The sequence below is a fragment of the Theropithecus gelada genome, chromosome 14 (genome assembly GCF_003255815.1).
Source record: "Theropithecus gelada isolate Dixy chromosome 14, Tgel_1.0, whole genome shotgun sequence".
Classification (NCBI taxonomy): Eukaryota; Metazoa; Chordata; class Mammalia; order Primates; family Cercopithecidae; genus Theropithecus; species Theropithecus gelada.
The window spans coordinates 18,632,445-18,652,012 of NC_037682.1; the positions used below are offsets into that span (position 1 = coordinate 18,632,445).

Genomic DNA, 19,568 nt, shown 5'->3' on the forward strand with positions numbered 1-19,568 from the left:
AGGCCAACTACCCACGAGGGGGTCCTAGGAACACTGCCTATTAAGGGTACTCCACTCTCAGTAGCAACAAATAAAATCAATCAAATGATCTTTTTTGGACACAGGAAGCTTACTTAGATAATCAAGGTAGACAAAGAGAAGGTGAGTCACCCTCTGAGTTAGGTTATTGGCTCTCTGATGGGATGAGCTCTCAATCATTATCTCTTCCAAGAGGCCTTCCCTGTCCATCCTATATTTATGTTACTCTGGCTGTTTTCTTGTTATTTGTCTTGTTACAGTTACTAGTTGTGTAACCATGAGAATGTTACTTTTAAGCGCCTGAATTTCCTTATGAGTAAAATGAGGATGATACTAATACCCTGTTTATAGAACTGTGAAGATTAAATAATGGTTATTATATGCTTAGAACAGTGCCTAGCACACGGTGTTTATTAACCGTTAGCTATTCTCATCCTCATCAATTTGCTTGTTTATTGATTATTGCCTTCATTAAAACACTAGGTTCATAAATAGGTACCTTATTTGTCTTACTCACTGCTCCATTCCCATTGCATAGTACACACAGGCACAGAGTAGGTGCCCAAAAATAATTTGTGAATGAATAATTTGCAAATGAATGCCGTCCTATATTCTCACGTATCCTTAAAATAAACCAAAGGTAGTCTGTATACTTCTTTCCCTTGCAACCAAAACAGTCATCATAAAAACTTCACCAAAAAACTAAAATCATCCTTTAAAAAACAAAAACAAGACACTTGACCATAAAAGTGAGCTCTCCTGGGCCCACGAACCAAGACCACAGAATATTATTCATTTCTATATTAGTATGTGGAGGTCAAGCTCCCTGATGCCACAGCATTGTAAACTATCAATTTAGCCTGTGAAGAATGGTTCCCAATTCTGATAGGAATTCTCAGATTTCAGCCTGTTTCTCTCTCATCATTATTTTCCAATGTCTCAAAAAGCCACATTTCTCATTTTATCTTTACCACAAGAATCTGGTCACACTCTGGTGTGGTTTCTAAGTTAGAGCTACTCTCGCCTCATTTTCTTGGATGTACTTCTTCAGAGGTCCTGACCCAGTGTTGACATTTGGTCTATTCTTAGAGTAGCACCTCTAAATATTAATTTCTTTTACCTTCTACTTGTTGAAGGACAACATTCAGAGGTAGAGGTTACATACAACATAAAAGAAAATCCTCTGGGATTTAGTACCCGTCTTTCAAGAGTGTCCAGAGGAATATGATCTACAGAGCTCATGGACTTGCAGATATACACAAAGTACTGCTCAGCCACTTGTGTTTTGCAGTTTATCCAGATTTGCTGGAACAGTCATGGACTTGTCTGAAAACACCAACAACCAAGGAGTGACAGACAGCATAGGTGAGAGGGCAAGCAGACCCAGAGAAGAAAATCAGAAGAGAAGCCTTCCAAAAACAATTTCAAGGAGTACTTTTATCACTGTTTAAAGGTAAATCACCCATGGTTAAATATATGAAAGTCTCAAGACGCGAACTTGAAACTGGAAGATGGAAGGGTACCGTTAACATATTTTTAAAAATCATGCTTCCTGCTCTTTACAGTCAGCTCCAGTTGCATCCCCCAAAAGGCCAATATTAAACGTTTAAATGGCAATGAACTGAGGTCACCAGCTAAGGCTGTGTGATAAGCTTGCAAAGTATAGTTCATAAGGGAGAATTCAAAAATAGTAGAAATCATAGCTAGAAGAAACCTCTAAATATGATCTGGTTAGCCCTCTAGCAACATTAAGCAGTAAAGTGAGTTGGAGGCAACAGAGAACAGTGGCCTCTGTAATACTGCAGATGAGGCTTGATTCCTGACTCTGTCACTTAATAGCTTGTGAACTTGAAGAAGCTATTTTAACCTTTCTGACTATCCACTTCCTCCTCTATAAAACAGAGATAACAATAATAATAGTACCCATCTCAAAGAATTGTAGTAGCTGAGACATGGTATTAGTTTAGCAAAAACTGCATATTATAATATATTATTATTATTATTATTAGCATGTAAGGCTTTATTAAACCCACTTCCTAGATGAGGCAACTGAAGCCCGTATTTCAGAAATTTGCCCAAGGTTATAGAGTGAGGACTTATAAGAATAAGGAGCTCTTCTTCCTTCTAGGGTAGTGCTCTTTCCACTTCATTATGTTTCTCTTATAAATCAATACAAAACTGAAGCCTGAGGCCAGGCGCAGTGGCTCACGCCTGTAATCCCAGCACTTTGGGAGGCCGAGGTGGGCGGATCACAAGGTCAGGAGTTCAAGACCAGCCTGGCTAACACGGTGAAACCCCATCTCTACTAAAAATACAAAAAACAAAAATTAGCCGGGCATGGTGGCAGGTGCCTATAGTCCCAGCTACTCGGGAAGCTGAGGCGGGAGAATGGCGTGAACCCGGGAGGCGGAGCTTGCAGTGAGCCGAGATCATGCCACTGCACTCCAGCCTGGGCGACAGAGCAAGACTCCATCTCAAAAAAAAAAAAAAAAAAACTGAAGCCTGAAAGTGAAGAATTTTCACTAACTAAATCAAATTCACAAAGTAAACTCAGGAGCTTCCATCATCCAGGTCTCTGTGTCTACCAAATTATACTTACGTTACTTCCCATTCTGTCATACATCCACACCTTTCAAGTCTTAAAAAAAAAAAAAAAAAAAAAAAACCCAAAAGTTTTTGGAGCTGGTTTACTTTTCACTTCTCGGAATAACTTACCTCAGGCCAATCTGGTGTCATAGAGTTATGGAAGTGTCAGGTATGTGTCACTCGTATATTATGTAAATTTCAGCTTTCTGGGTACAAGAAACAGCCTGCTTGGCAAGTACATTTCTATCAGCGCCGTAGAAAATCTTATAATTTTTTTTCTTTTTTTTTTTTGAAACAGAGTTTCGCGCTTGTTGCCCAGGCTGGAGTGGAGTACAATGGCACAATCTCAGCTCACTGCAACCTCTGCCTCCCAGGTTCAAGTGATTCTCCTGCCTCAGCCTCCTGAGTAGCTGGGATTACAGGCATGTGCCACCACCCTTGGCTAATGACTTTTTCTCAACAGTGTATTGGTAGATAAAAGCTGCCTACAGTCAGCCTTACTGTTGGTTCACTACAGCTCAGAATTGGCTACACAGAAAAGTGGAATTCACTTTTGGAGTGCTAGGTGCACGGTATACAGCTTCTAAAATGGCAGAAAATAGAGCTTTACCAAAAATAAGGGAGGAAAAAACAAGAAAACAGTCCTTATTATAACAAAATCTAGAAGAGTAGAAAGTATTCAATAACTTAAAATATAGACACTGCTGTAGATTCAATAAATATTTGCCTAACATCTATTATATGTGAAGCATCATGCCAAGTACCAGAAATGCAAAGATGAAGACTAAATGAGGCCGGGTGCAAATGGCTCACGCCTACAATCCCAACACTTTGGGATGCCAAGGCAGGCAGATCACTTGAGTCCAGGAGTTCGAGACCAGCCTGGCTAACATGGTGAAACCCCATCTCTACTAAAAATACAAAAATTAGCTGGGTATGGTGGTGGGCGCCTGTAATCCCAGTTACACAGGAGGCTGAGGCGGGAGAATCTCTTGAACCCGGGAGATAGAGGTTGCAGTGAGCCAAGACTGTACCACTGCACTCTAGCCTGGGCAACAGAGGGAGACTCTGCCTAAAAAAAAAAAAAAAAAAAAAAAAAAGCCTACCTTCAAGGAACCAGTGTAATAGGGAAAAGACTGATAACAGAGATGGGGAGGGGAGTAAAATGAAAAAAGCCAGAAAGAAGCATTACCCCCAGAAGAGTCATATTTCACTTGGCAAGGAGCCTCAAGAGTGCTGGTACAGATTAAATGGCCTAGAAACTTGACCTGTAGGCTTGTCAGTTCGCTTGTCAGTTCTATAAAAGCAAGCAAGGCTATTCAATCTCAGTCTTTATTCCCTGCCTACCTCATTTGCTCCAGCCCGCATCACGAGAACAAGTAAAATTCCTTTCTCTACTTCATCCTCCTTTAGAAGACTGGGTGAAAGGAACAACTTTACTCCCAGAAAGCTTCTTTTTCCAAGGAACCTAAAATGCCAATCCATAAAAAATCTAGATTTCATTGATAAGAACTTTAGAGTTCAGCAAAAGAGCTAGGGAATCTCAAGTATTCCCCTAATAGCAACCCAAGTTGAGGCCATTTGAATAGCTATCTGATCTCCAAGGAGCCTCTGGAGAACAGAAAGGAAAAAAAAAATCTATGTTCAAGGAAGATGAACTTGAGTTCAAGATTCACTTAAACAGAAGCCTATAAGGATTATTATTCCTTTCTTAGAATGTTCCCAATAAACCAGAGGAAAAGGAAAGAGAATCCAAATGATTATATAAATATGTGATGGCATGTTGGTAATAAAAATGATGCTTTGTATTTATCTAGCACATCCTTTCATGAAGATTATGCTTTGTACGGTACTGTACAAAAACAGACACGTAGACCAATGGAAAGAATAGAATACTCAAAAATAAAGTATACACTTAAAACAATCTTATCTTTGACAAGGCTGACAAAAACAAGCAATGGGGAAAGGACTCCCTGTTTAATAAATGGTGCTGGGATAACTGGTGAGCCATATGCAGAAGAATGACACTGGACCCTTACCTTTCACTATATACAAAAATTAACTCAAGATAGATTAAAGATTTAAATGTAAGACCTCAAACTATAAAAATCCTAGCAGAAAACCTAGGAAATATCCTTCTCAACATCAGCCTTGGCAAATAATTCTTGGCAAAGTCCCCAAAAGCAATTGCAACAAAAACAAAAATTGACAAGTGGGACCTAATTAAACTAAAAAGCTTCTGCACAGCAAAACTAACAATCAATAGACAACCTACAGAATGGGAAAAAACATTTACAAATTATGCATCCAACAAAGGTCTAATATCCAGAATCTGTAAGGGACTTAAATCAAGAAGCAAAAATCAAATAACCCCATTTTAAAATGGTCAAAGGACATGAACAGACACTTTCTCAAAAGACGATGTATAAGTGGCCAAGAAACATATGAAAAAATGCTCATTATCACTCATCATCAGAGACATTATCACTCATCATCAGAGAAATGCAAATCAAAACCACAATGAGATACCATCTCATGCCAGTCAGAATGACTATTATTAAAAAGTCAGGGGAAAAAAAAAAAAACAGATGCTGGCAAGGCTGCTAAGAAAAGAGGATGCTTACACACTGTTGGTGGGAATGTAAATTAGTTCAGCTACTGTGGAAATCAGTTTGGAGATTTCTCAGAGAACTTAAAACAGAGCTACCATTAGACTCGGCAATCCCATTCATTAGTGGGTACGCCAAAGGAGAATACATCATTCTCCCCACGCACTCATACATTCATTGCTGCACTATTCACAATAGCAAAGACATGGAGTCAACCTAGGTGCCCATCAAGGTTAATTGGATAAAGAAAATATGGTACATATATACCATGGAGTACTATGCAGACATAAAAAAAAGAATGAAATCATGTCCTTTGCAGCAACATGGATGGAGCTAGAGGCCATAATCCTAAGTGAATTAATGTAGGAACAGAAAACCAAATACCACATGTTCTCACTTATAAGTGGGAGCTAAACATTGAGCATTCATGGACATGAACATGGGAGCAACAGACACTGTGGACTGCTAGAGGGAAGGAGGGAGGGGGGTAATGGGTCAAAAACTATCTATTGGGTACTATGCTCACTACCTGGGTGCAATGTACCCATGTAACAAACCTGCACATGTATTCCCTGTATCTAAAAGTTGGGAAAAAAGAAGATTAATGTATTTTTAAAGTGTTTATCTCATTCAGCCTAAAAACAGTTCTGTGATATTCAAAAAGCGGTAATCAGTTGGGCATGGTGGCTCATGGCTACAATCCCAACACTTCAAGAGGCCAAGGCGAGAGGATTACTTGAGTCCTGAAGTTCAAAACCAGCCTGGTCAACATACTGAAACACTGTCTCTACAAAAGAAAAATTTTAAAATTAGCTGGGCATGACAGCACATACCTGTAGGCCCGGCTACTAGGGAGGCTGAGGCAGAAGAATTCCTTGAGCCCAGGAGTTCAAAGATACAATGAGCCACGATGATGCCACTGCACTCCAGCCTGAACAACAGAGTAAAATTCTATCTCAAAAAAATAAAAACGGTAGTAATCATTTTGACTTTTATACATTCTAAGCATACTTTACAAAGAAGTATGACCTTCTTTTTTTTTTGAGACAGAGTGTCTCTCTGTCGGCCAGGCTGGAGTACAGTGGCACCATCTCGGCTCACTGCTACCTCTGCCTACCGGGTTCAAAAGATTCTCCTGCCTCAGCCTCCCAAGTAGCTGGGATTACAGGTGCGTGCCACCATGCCCAGCTGATTTTTGTATTTTTAGTACAGATGGGGTTTCACCATGTTGGTCAGGCTGGTCTCCTACTCCTGACCTCATGATCTGCCCTACTCAGCCTGCCAAAGTGTTGGGATTACAGGCGTGAGCCACCTCGCCTGGCCTAAGTATGACCTTTCAAATATATAATCTATGAAAGATATCCTCCCTCTAGAAATATTTCTTTAAAAATTTTTTTAAGTTCTAATTTTCATGGGTGCATAGTAGGTGTATATATTTTGGGGGCACAAGAGATGTTTTGATACAGACATGCAACGTTAAATAGTTACATCATGGAGAATAGAGTATCCACCCCACCAAGCATTTATCCTTTGTGTTACAAACAATCTAAATATACTCTTTTTTTTTTGAGACGGAGTCTGGCTCTGTCGCCCAGGTTGGAGTGCAGTGGCGCGATCTCAGCTCACTGCAAGCTGCACCTCCCGGGTTCACGCCATTCTCCTGCCTGAGCCTCCCAAGTAGCTGGGACTACAGGCGCCCACCATCACACCCAGCTAATTTTTTGTATTTTTAGTAGATACAGGGTTTCACTGTGTTAGCCAGGATGGTCTCAATCTCCTGACCTCATGATCCACCCGCCTCGACCTCCCAAAGTGCTGGGATTACAGGCATGAGCCACCGCACCTGGCCAACTCTTTGAGTTATTTTAAAATGAACAATTAAGTTATCACTGACTATAGTCACCCTGTTGTGCTATCAAATAGCATGTCTTATCCATTCTTTCTATTTTTTTTTTTTACCCATCAACCATCCCCACCTCTTCCCCCAGCCCCCCGCTACCCTTCCCAACCTCTGGTAACCATCCTTCTATTCTCTTTGTCCATGAGTTTAATTGTTTTGATTTTTAGATCCCACAAATAAGTGAGAACATCCAATGTTTGTCTTTCTGTGTCTGGTTTATTTCACTTAACATAATGATCTTCAGTTCTATTCATGTTGTTGTAAATGACAGGATCTCATTCTCTTTTAGGGCCGAATAATACTCCATTGTGTATATGTACCACATTTTCTTTACCCATTCATCTGTTAATGGACACTTATCTTAGTACTCTAAATCTTAGTACTCTAAACAGTGCTGCAACAAACATAGGAGTACTGATATTTATTCGATATACTAATTTCCTTTCTTTTAGTTATATACCCAGCAACGGAACTGCTGGATCTTACGGCAGCCCTATTCCTAGTTTTTTGAGGAACCTCCAAACTGTTCTCCATAGTGGTTATACTAATTTACATCCCCATCAACAGTGTAGAAGTGTTCCCTTTCTCCACATCCTCGCCAGCATTTGTTATTGCCTGTCTTTAGGATATAAGCCATTATAACTGGGGTGAGATGTTATCTCATTGTAGTTTTGATTTTCATTTCTCTGATGATCAATGATGTTGAGCACTTTTGCTTATGCCTGTTTGCCATTTGTATGTCTTGTTTTGAGAAATGTCTATGCACATCTTTTGTCCGTTTTTTGATGGGATTATTGGATGTTTTCCTATAGGGATGTTTGAGCTCCTTATATATTCTGGTTATTGATCCCTTGTCAGATGGGTAGTTTGCAAATATTTTCTCCCATTCTGTGGGTTGTCTCTTCATTTTGCTGATTAGAAATACTCTTAAATCATTAAGTGATTGGCACAGCATCCTGTAGAAAGAAAACTGCAAGGAGCATTAGCCTAAACAATTCCATGAGAAAAGCCAGCCATGAAAAAAACAGGCTAGATGAACACCAGCTAAAGGAAATCAAAGTGAATATTTTGAATAAAGGAGAAAGTTAAAAGACGAACCTAAAGAAACAGATCTAATAGATCAAACAAGCGGTTGTTAAGCTACTGTAATCAAAACCATTCATGAGACATCGCTGGACAAAACTAGCTGCACCAAAGGTATGATCCAAAACATGTTTGGGCGGCCCACAACCAACCTACCAAAACTAAACATTCACTGCCACTACATAATCAGCATTGTCCCACTCTGTTCCTCAAGTGTCCTGCCTGCTTCCAAGCGCCTCCTCTGGGTTGACTGTATTAGTACGACATTCATGTACTTACTATTCAGTGAAGAACCTGGCAATTCCATATTGGCTGATATCTTCCCTGTTCTCTAGCAGCTGGCACACTGCATCCTCCATGTAGGTGAGGACATGTCGCTGAGCTGTAATCAAATAGCAAGAGAGAAAGAGAAAATGAGAGAAAGATTAAAAAAAGAATGATCCCAATCCTAGTAGGAGGTCATGTGTAAGGCAATCCAAGTGTTGGCTCTGTCTGATGACACTTCATCAGTGGACTGGAATAGGCAAAGCAAACTTGCTGACCCTAACTGAGCTATAGTCTCAAAGGATAGATTGAGAGATGATGTGAACATGACCTATTGCCATTTGACTGGCTGTTAGTATTAGCATCAACCCTTTATTCTTCATTTCAATGACAAGGGTGGGTTGAAGAGGAGATTTAGCACCATTCAGCAGATACACCTGGAAGTTCTTTTCTTTCTACCTCCTATTCTTTTCCACTTCTGCATCAGAAACTTATCCAGGGAGTTTGTAATTCCATGCTTGAAGCATGGATGGTATGATTGTAAAGAAAACTCTGGCCAGGCACAGTGGCTCACGCCTGTAATCCCAGCACTTTGGGAGGCTGAGGCAGGCAGATCACTTGAGGTCAGGAGTTCCAGACCAGCTTGGCAACATGGTGAAAACCTGTCTCTACTAATACAAAAATTAGCCAGACGCAGTGGCATATGCCTGTAATCCCAGCTACTCAGGAAGCTGTGGGAGGGGAATCGCTTGAACCTGGGAGGTGGAGGTTGCAGTGAGCCGAGATCATGCCATTGCACTCCAGCCTGGGCGACAGAGTCAGACTTCATCTCAAAAAAGAAAAAAAAGAAAACTGAGTTAATTAAAAAAAAAAAAAAAGTTTAAGGACCATGAAAATTTTAATACTGGTGTGTATGTAAGTTATTAACTTTGGTAAATAACAAGACCATGAAATCTGTCTGGCTCGGTTTATTAGATGTCATGTTTTCTGCATTTGTTGTGACTTGGAAATGTGTGAGTTAATCATGGGCGTATAATAAAAACTATGAGTATTAGAGTGAGACAGACCTGAGTTTGAATCATGGCTCTGTCTTGGTAGCTTAATCTTGGATAGCTACTTAGCCTGCACCTGTTTTCTTCTTTATCAAGCGTGGAAAGCAATATAATTTAACTATGTTTCTCAAAATATGGTCAATCAATTTCTTGATCTGAATCCCCTGGGATGCCCTGTTTAAAATACAGCTTTATAGTCTGGCACTGTCCCAGATTTAGTGACCTTAAATTTCTTACTAGAGCCCAGTAATTTTTAACAAGTACCCCTGGTGCTTCTTATGTACTCTTAAGTTTAAGAATCACTGGTTAAGAACTTGGGCTTTGGACCATAGAGAGTTGAGAGCTCCATTCTGAACTCTGCCGCTTCCTAGCTACATGACCATAAACAAATTACTCTTCAAGCCTATTCTTCATGGTGAAATGGGGGTAATAATGGTACTTACATTATAGGGTTATAGAAATAAGTAAGATAATACAGGTAAAACACCACTATGTGCTTGGTGCATAGTATGTGATTGATAATGTTTCCTTAAAAGCCTATCTCAAATGGCGTTATTGGGAGTTTGCTTCAGTAAACAACATAGGCCAGAAATTCTTAGATGTCAGATACTCAAATACTTCTTCCCCTTCTCTGAATTTTGTCCTTAGGTATGACAGTGGTATCCTGACAAACTTTACACGGAAGCTTCCAATTCAGTGTCCCCGTTTATCATAAAAAATTCAGAAAAATACTTTCATCTGGAGCAGTGAGAACAAAAAACCCTAAGTGATGAATATCCTTCCAAAAAGCAATTTCATGAAGTTGCTGCCAAAGCAGACATTTACTTCTTTCACAGTTTCATTCCTCAGGAAAATATGAAGGAATTACCTAAAATTTATAAATACTGGTGTTTCAAAAAACTATTTCTGAAGTCCTAGTAGTCTAGTGAAGCTCATAAAACAAGTAAGTTTATCTGCCAACCTGAGCTCAAGAGTCTTCACTTGATCATAATGATCACAGTGACTAAGGTTTCACCACGTTCCCAGCAGCCTAAAGTCCAGATGGACGGCCTGTTTACATTCTGTGACTTGTTTTATCTAAATGAGTGCTTCCCCAAACTAACAACTATCAGTCACTGCAAACCCTGACTGCCCACCCCCAACTCCACGCAAAAAGGGGTAAAAACAAAATCAGTTCCTCAACTCAACAGTTCATCCAACTAGAAAACTGTTTCTTTAAGAAATGGCCAAAACTGAGAGTGAAGCTGTAAGATAATACCTGCCAATTTCTGACACTGTTTTCAAAATATAATAATTATAATTAGGTGTATATTAAATTGGGAGGGAAAAATGGCCAGGGAAACATTAAAATCAGCTGCATTTTCACCTCTGTGTTCTCCTTCCTTTCTTCTATGGGTTTATCCTGATCTTACAAAAAGATTCCTTCCTTGGGCTATATGGCCTTTTATGACTTAGCTCTACCTAAGGCTAGTACAGGATTTTTTTTTTTTTCTTTTTGATGGTAGAAATGAAAGAGCTGTACTTAGAAGCAAATCCTGCTTCTCCTCCTCCCTAGCTCCAGGGACTCAAAGTTAATGTGAAAGCCCTTTACAGGAGAAATATTTTCAGAGCAGTAAAAATCAAAGTACTTTTGTCCTTCTAGAAGAAAAAAAAAAAAAGGAGGAATTTTCTGGAAAATAGACTTTATACCAAAAATATAAAAAAGAAAAGAAAGAAATATATTGGACCATGCATGTTTAACATTTATCTGCCAATCAGATATTTAGTTTCATATTACAAATAATAACAGCTACCATTTTTGAGTACTTGTACAATTTATTAAACAACAATGTGACAGACACAGTATTGTACTAATTGTTTCACATGCTTTATTCTATTTGTTCCAAATACAATACTATAATAGTTATTCTTAGACTTCTATTTTTACAAGTGGAAGAACTGAAACTTACAAAATTAAAATAATTTACACAGCTAGTGGGAAGAGAAGCCAAGATTTGAACCAAGGTTTACCTGATACCAAAAACCCATTCTCTTAACACACTGCCTCACCATTAACACTTTAAAAATTATCTTTATTTTACACAGTGCACAAAGGCAGGAATGTATGTTAATAGTAAAATCACCTGAGAGATACGGTCCATTTGGGTCCATGTGAATTTATATGTGTGTGTATGTCTGTCTGTCCTGTCCCCTCACCTTCATACCAATCAGCACGGTGTGAAGTTAGAACTTGTCCCTAAATTTCAAAGTTTCTTGAAAAGAACCATCCCATCCATTCCTAGTTCACAAAGTAGAAACAGAAAGCCCTGGTGTTCTTTTTATGTGTGGGTGAAGGGAAGAAGCTAAGAAGAAAAGTTCCTCTCTGGAGAGAGTTTTACACCAGCCAACAGCCAAATGCAAAGCTCTCCCTAATTGCTGTGTCCTGGTGGTTTCCTTCACCTGCAGCTCTTATCAGTCTAATGTTCCCTCTGTGGTTAAGGGTACCACCCAACACTGGAAAATCCTTAGTTTATCAAACTTCAATGAGACAGAAGTTCAAAGCTCTTTCCTGGCAATAAAACATGGAGAGTGTCGTTTTACATTTTTTTTTAATGCAAAGGAATAGGCTTTAATTTACGTGAATGATTAAAGAATAAAAACAGCACACCTGCATCCCTGGAGGGCAAAGATATCTGGGCACCTTAGCTGCCCTCTTGGAAAAGGAAAAGCATTTAAGACAGGCTTTTCCTCTTTGGCTTTGCCATGGGTTCCATAACAAGATGAGGATTAAGTTTTCTAACATGTACCTATGATCTAGTGTCCTAAAATTCATTCTAATGCCCAATCGTCCATGTCTTGCTCAGAGAGTATCACTGTCTGAAATAAGCATTTAGAATTTCATCATGCTATACTGAAAAATCTATGGCAAACGTAAGTAAACACTATATGATCCTTACTTGAACCTAGCAAGTGAAGGCAACTGTGGATCAGAAACTTCTTGGTTCTGTTGACTCACCCCATGTTGATCACATAATCTCTTTATAACACTGTCAATCCTGCTATAAAATGGGTATGATTCTAAGAATATGTCTGATAATAAACTACTTCTTTAGAAAACATTCAATATATGCAAAAGGTAACATGTCAATGATTATATTAATATTGCTATATGCTGACTCTATAGATTAAAACAGCATAATAATTTTTACTGCAATGGTTAAGAACATGGGCTCTTGACCAACTGAACCTGGATTTGATTTCTAGCTCTGTCATTTACTGACTGTGTGACTTTATATAATAATTACCTTATCTCTCTGCCCTTTTCTATAAAATTGGGCAATACTAGTACCTACCACAGAAGACTGTGGTGAGGATTAAATAAAATAATCTGTGTAATCATCTTAGAATAGTGCTTGCCACATAGTAAGTGCTCAAACAATATTAGCCCTTTACCTCCTTATTGAAAGTTCTGCTCTTCAAACCAAGATGTTCAGATTATCTTCAAAGATTCTTGGGATATATAAAACCTACAACTATAAAAATATACATCATCATATACCCATTTCAGGTATGGCCTTTAAACTTGTAGGAAGCATTCATTTATTAACTGCTAATTACTCGGCAGGCCCTAATTTATATAGGGAAAATCCAAAACTATTTCTTTTTACTCTCTTCCCAAGCATAAATACCATCAAAGTGTTAGTTGTTTATTTCACAATTAAATGATAAGGGGTCCTATTTGGAAATTTTTGCTTGAGGGGTCTAGAATTTCCACCTTAACATTAGTTAGAGCACTCTTTTTTTTTTTTTTTTTTTTTGAGACGGAGTCTCGCTCTGTCGCCCGGGCTGGAGTGCAGTGGCCGGATCTCAGCTCACTGCAAGCTCCGCCTCCCGGGTTTACGCCATTCTCCTGCCTCAGCCTCCCAAGTAACTGGGACTACAGGCGCCCGCCATCTCGCCCGGCTAGTTTTTTGTATTTTTTAGTAGAGACGGGGTTTCACCGTGTTCGCCAGGATGGTCTCGATCTTCTGACCTCGTGATCCACCCGTCTCGGCCTCCCAAAGTGCTGGGATTACAGGCTTGAGCCACCGCGCCCGGCCAAGAGCACTCTTTTTAAAAAATTATTATTTAATACAGAGTCCCAATACTAGAATAAGTAAGTCTCACTGGAAAAAAATCTTCACATGAATTGCTATATATGATATTAACAGATGCACACATAGGCAATAGCAGTACAAGTGAAAAGCAGAGTATATACATATACTCAACTTTTTCCTCCCTTGCCAGAGTTTGATAAATAAATTGATAAATACATAGAGTTTTCCTCCCTTCCTTTTGAGACATATTTTGGTCTATGAGGCCTCTGGAGATTGAGATCCTGGATGGCACAAATAAATGTTTGCTGAACTAAATTAAAATGCTCTCTAAGATAAAAAAAAGTAAACCTGTTAATCAACAACCTGTCATGTAAACTACTTAGAAGTTTCAAGTTCAATATCATTTATAAATCACTAACATAATCTAGTATTTGATCTTGTGAGGTACAAATAGATAGCTTAATGGTTTAAAAAGTTAATAGACCTCTAAAATTAATTATTTACATCCTCCATCTTTACTGGTATATCCTGGTCCAAGGATATTGTGTGTTCTTGTGAAACATTTTGTCATCCATACGAGACCATCTTTGATCTTAGACCACACTAGACCAATTTCCCTTAACCAAAGGGAAGGGGGGAAATGAGGAAAACTAGCACATGTAATTCTTACACAACCCAACGAACATAGGTAACAGCATTTTTTTAAAACTTAGAGAGGTTAACAAACCTGCCCAAAGTCTAAATAAATGGCAGAGCTTGGATTCAAACTTAGATTTGACTCCAAAGCCCATATTCTTCCATTCACCCCACTACCTCTCAAAACCAAAAATGAAAGCAAAACAAGAAAAATCCAAAAACCTACAATGTGCCCCATCTTACGTTGTATTATCTAGAAATTGCTGGCTCTTCACTGTTAATACTTTACAGTATTAAGAAGCTTAAATTGGTAAATCAAAGTATTAGCATGATCTTTAAATTTTAAAAAATGTTTATTTCTAGTTAAACATAATAATTTTTAAAGGTTTAAACAATACAGACAAAGCTAAAGACTAATTCCAGTTCCCACAGATAACAACTATTATCAGTTTGGGGTGCATATTTTCAAAAATAAAGAAATACGGCTTGTGAGCTTGTTTTGTTTTCATGCTTTAAGTTGTTTTTAAGTGTATGATATATACTTTTCTGTATCTTTTTTTTTTATTCAACAATGTCTGGAGATCTTTCATAAAACAAAATAGAACCTACTTACCCTTTTGATAGTTCCCAATGGTAAATATTTCCCTATTGATAAACATTTAGGTTGTTTCCATGTTTTCACTATAATAAACTGGGCGGGGTTGAACACTCTTGTACGTGTTTCCCTGTACATATGTGCAAGAGTTTTTCTAAGGTAAATACCTCAAGACGGAATTCGCATTTCATAGGATGCACAGGATATCTTCATGTTTACCAGAGATAGACAATTGCTTTTACAAATTAGTTATTCCAATTTGCACGCTACCAGTCATATGAGTATCTATTTTCACTATCCTTGGCCTAATGCTTTATAATTTTGCCAATTTAATAGTTAGAAAATAGCTTTTCTCTGTTGTTTTAATTTTACTTTTCTTGATTACAAATAAAGTTAAGCACATTTTCATGTTTATTTGTATGTCTTATCCTTTGCCAATTTTCTTCTCTGGTTGTCTTTTTTTCTTCTTCTTGAATTGTAGATAATTCTATACATGTCACAAATATATACATCTACTTCATGGTTTTCTTTTAACTTGTCTGTGGTATCTTTCCTTTTACAGAACTTTTAAATGTTGATACAGTCAAAATAATGTATCTGTGGCTTTTTTTGGTGTGCTATTTGTCCTATTCAAAAAGGCCTTCTCTACTCCAAGTGTATAAGCCTATTATCCTATATTCCAGTCTGCACTGCATGATACTACCACCTTTAAAGAGCCATGCAGTATGACATGTATCAAACGGAACTTTCTGAGAACAAATTTGCAAATTAAGGAACGATCTTTTATTTTATAATTGTTAATTATAAAACAGACAAAAGCAATACATTGCATCTATACATCCAAACCACTGAAGTGCTGCTATACGGCTAGTCAAACTCAAATACTAAACGACACGCCAGAGGCAAACAAAGCATTACACATATGCTAACATCACCTGTGACAACCAGAAAACAAGAGGTGACTAAAGATCTTTATGTTAAGTAGAGGATGAAAAACTAAAGTCTATTTCCCTCAGCCAAAAGGGGTATTGTACTGATTAATAGCTGTGCAAAGCTGAGTGCCTTGACATTCGAAACAGTCTCTGGTCAACCATTAATCCTCCCCTCCTCCCTTCTCCTTCCTAAAACTGTTTTTTTTTTTGTTGTTGTTGTTTTGTTTTGTTTTGTTTTTTATAGTTTTGGGATGTCAATTAAGGGTAAGTGTTTAAATCCTACTGCCTCAGTATTTCCAGCCTAAATCTCATAATAATACAGCATTTGTAGGTTGGAGTCCTACAATTTCAAGTGCCAGAAACTACAGAATCTTTTGTTGTTTGTTTTTTAAGTCGGAGTCTCGCTGTTGTCACCCAGGTTGGAATGTAGTGGCGCGATCTTGGTTCACTGCAACCTCTGCCTCTAGGATTCAAGTGATTCTCCTGCCTCAGCCTCCTGAGTAGCTGGGATTACAGTGCCCGCCACCATGCTCGGCTAATTTTTGTACTTTTAGTAGAGACAGGGTTTCACCATGTTGGCCAGACTGATCTCGAACTCTTGACCTCAGGTGATCTGCCTGCCTTGGCCTCCCAAAGTGCTGGGATTACAGGCGTGAGCCACCGCACCCAGCCTCTTTTTTTTTTTTTCAAGGAGATTTTCATAGAAGTTCAAACTTAAAGCACTCAGCTAGCTGACCATAACAAAATGTACGTCCTGAACACCAGAGAAATCTAAAGTAGCACTTAACTTTCCCACAGTTACAATCTAAGGGACATATGAAGAACCTAAGTAATATTTGTCATGGCAATAACTTTGCAAAAATAGTTACTCATACAGCAGTATAGCTATCAAGTCAACGCCATAAACATTCACATAACTATTTTCCAGAAAGTATCATGGGTAAAAAACAAAATCCCATAAATTGCTAAACATGTAGTAAATCATATGCCACTCATAACGTTGTCAAACAGGGAAGTAATAAAATTACAAGGTGAAAATTAATTGCGCTATAGCGCGAGTTGTAGTCTTGCAGCCAGGCATGGTGGTGCATGCCTGTGGTCCCAGTTACTCAGGAGGCTGAGGCAGGAGGATCCCTTGAGCCCAGGAGTTCAAGCCCAACATAGTAGGACTCCTGTCTCTTTAAAAAAAACAAAAAAAAAAGTATAGCCTTTGGGGGTAAACCATGTATTTATCAATTATTATTAAATGTACAGATTAATACTAATTGGTAATATGCAATTTAACTATGAATATACAGATCAGTGATATTAATGCAATAAGATACTAATACAACAATTTAATCATTTGCTTGGTGTTTTACATTAAAAATATTACATAAAAATTAGTTGGCTTTCACAACAACTGAACTAACAGTAACAGGATCTCATTTTTTCTAATGACAAAAAGATACAGAAAAGTTCTAATTTAAAGTAACTGAAAACTCACGGGCTTAGAATTCCCTATCCTCTCTCTTGTGGTTGATGTGGCTCTGCACGAAGGTGGAGATTCTTTTTCAAATAAGAGTCTCACATGTCAAATCCCCACTAAGAACTATCTCCGCATACTGTTTATGGGATATAGCTGTAATAATGCTCAATAATCCCTTAGAGTTTCTATTTTTGTTATGAAAGTAAAGGATGCTATTGTAGACATTTACAGATACAAAAAGGCCTAGGCCAAAGTGCACAAAAACCATATGGGGCAAAGGGTTGGAACAGAATAGGCTAGACAGAGAGGCCCCAGTTTAGTTTACACAGAAAACTCATACTTAACACTTAACATATCATCTAAATTAATGGTATAAAAACACCACCAAAGTACCCGATAAAAACATACTTTGGATCTGTTTTACTAGACCAACAAAATTTTTGACTCATCACTTTTAGGAATGTTGCAATGTTCAAACCTACCTTTCCTGCCAGGCCCAACTCAAATGCCACCTTCTTCGTGAACCTTTCCCTGATTCTGTCCTAGCCAGAAGTGATCGTTCCTTTTCCTGAACTCTCTTTTTTTTTTTTTTTGAGACGGAGTCTGGCTCTGTCTCCCAGGCTGGATGGAGTGCAGTGGCGCGATCTCGGCTCACTGCAAGCTCTGCCTCCCGGGTTCACGCCATTCTCCTGCCTCAGCCTCCCGAGTAGCTGGGACCACAGGCGCCCGCCACCTCGCCCGGCTAGTTTTTTGTATTTTTTAGTAGAGACGGGGTTTCACCGTGTTCGCCAGCATGGTCTCGATCTCCTGACCTCGTGATCCGCCCGTCTCGGCCTCCCAAAGTGCTGGGATTACAGGCTTGAGCCACCGCGCCCGGCCGCTTCCTGAACTCTCTAAACAACTATTTCAAATATTTCCAGTGGCACTTTCTACCTTGATATATAGTTATTTCTGTTATACATATGTTATCTTCTTTGTTGGATATCCTGATCCTTCAAGATAGGCACCATACTCATTTATATTTTATTTCCTTTAACACTCAGGACCATTCAGTGTCTTCCACATGGTAGACATTCAAATATTTACTGAATGAACATACAAGCTGTATCCACTATTTATAAACTGTGATGCTGTTCTTTATTCAACTCAACCACTTTAGGACTGTGCCTCCCAGGTGGGAAACACTAAATACCAAAACACATTCTATTACAACGTTACGGTTCTTACTGGAAGCCACTTTTGTTCTGTTCTCAACCACTCTTTCTGTTGTCTTTTTACTGTTCCTTCTCTCTAGTCCAATGAGAAGGCACTTGTTCCTTCTATTGTTACTAAGAGCCTCATTATGTTCAAGGTAAAGTGAAAAAATGCATTCGATGCAATTACCAGTTCCTCACAAATTTGGGGGATACTTGTCATTTCAACATCCAGGACTTGAATAAAAGAAAGTCCAAATTCTTTTCACTCCTAAGAACTATTTTCTTTTTTACTTTTTAGACAAAATGGAAGCACACAGCACAGGAAGCAGTCCTCAGTAAGCCACCGTTCATAAACAGCTTTGCTGAAAGCCTAACAAAGATTCTGTTGTGCTCTTGCGTGGCAGGGCCAGTAAGCAGCAGGAGCAGATGAACTCTTTAAGAAACAAAGGTTCTGTCTTCATGCAAATGTTTGCATTAATAAAAAATAAAGAAAAAGATATAGAAAATGCAGGCTAGCTGGACATAATAGGTCTCTAAACGGGAGGTTTTTCACATTTTTCAGGCAGAGTCAGCAGGTCTTTTAAAAACTCTGTCATTCTAAACATTTCACAGACATCACAAGAGAGACATGCAAATAACAGAAGCAAATCAAAGGATATCCCGCTGCTGTGCTGGCGCCTCCCTCATCCATGCCTGGTTTGTCATTTTCTGTTAACCCTAGTGCTGGCTGCTGTTTTGTTGAGGAATGGAGTCCTTAGCCCATGTGGCAGTACATGTCTAGCCAGCTGGCCCCAGCACTGATAACATTACAATGCAAGCCATGTACTACCACTCAGGGACACGTGCTGCCAGGCAACAAGTGCAATGTGTGATTTTTACACACTCCGCTTGCAAATCTGCATGGGAAAGAGCCTCTAAACTAACCACTTAATAAGATATGGTCTTCTTGAGTGTGAGCATCAGTGAGTAGTTCAGAAGATGAACTTGCTGAGGACCAGTCCTTCAAAGTGAAATACAGTTGACCCTTGAACAATATGGATTTGAATAGCTTGGGTCCACTTAAAAGCAAGGATTTTTTTCCAACCAAATCTCAAAGTATTCAACCAAATCTTGAGTATTCTCAGGAAGGAAAACCCATGTATAGGGAGGCCCA

The 19,568-nt window shown here is 38.8% G+C and overlaps 1 protein-coding gene across 7 annotated transcripts in view; it reads right to left on the reverse strand.

Annotated features, from left to right (window-relative positions):
- Positions 1 to 19,568, reverse strand: part of C14H11orf49 (chromosome 14 C11orf49 homolog) — a 245,848-nt gene that overhangs the window by 179,134 nt on the left and 47,146 nt on the right. For 6 of the 7 annotated variants that reach the window (XM_025356818.1, XM_025356819.1, XM_025356815.1 and 3 more), the window contains exon 2: positions 8,476 to 8,578. The exons of the other annotated variant lie outside the window; for it this stretch is intronic. In XM_025356818.1, coding sequence (XP_025212603.1) covers positions 8,476 to 8,578 — 103 coding nt within the window. The remainder of the gene's footprint in view (positions 1 to 8,475; positions 8,579 to 19,568) is intronic. 7 annotated transcript variants of the gene reach the window in all.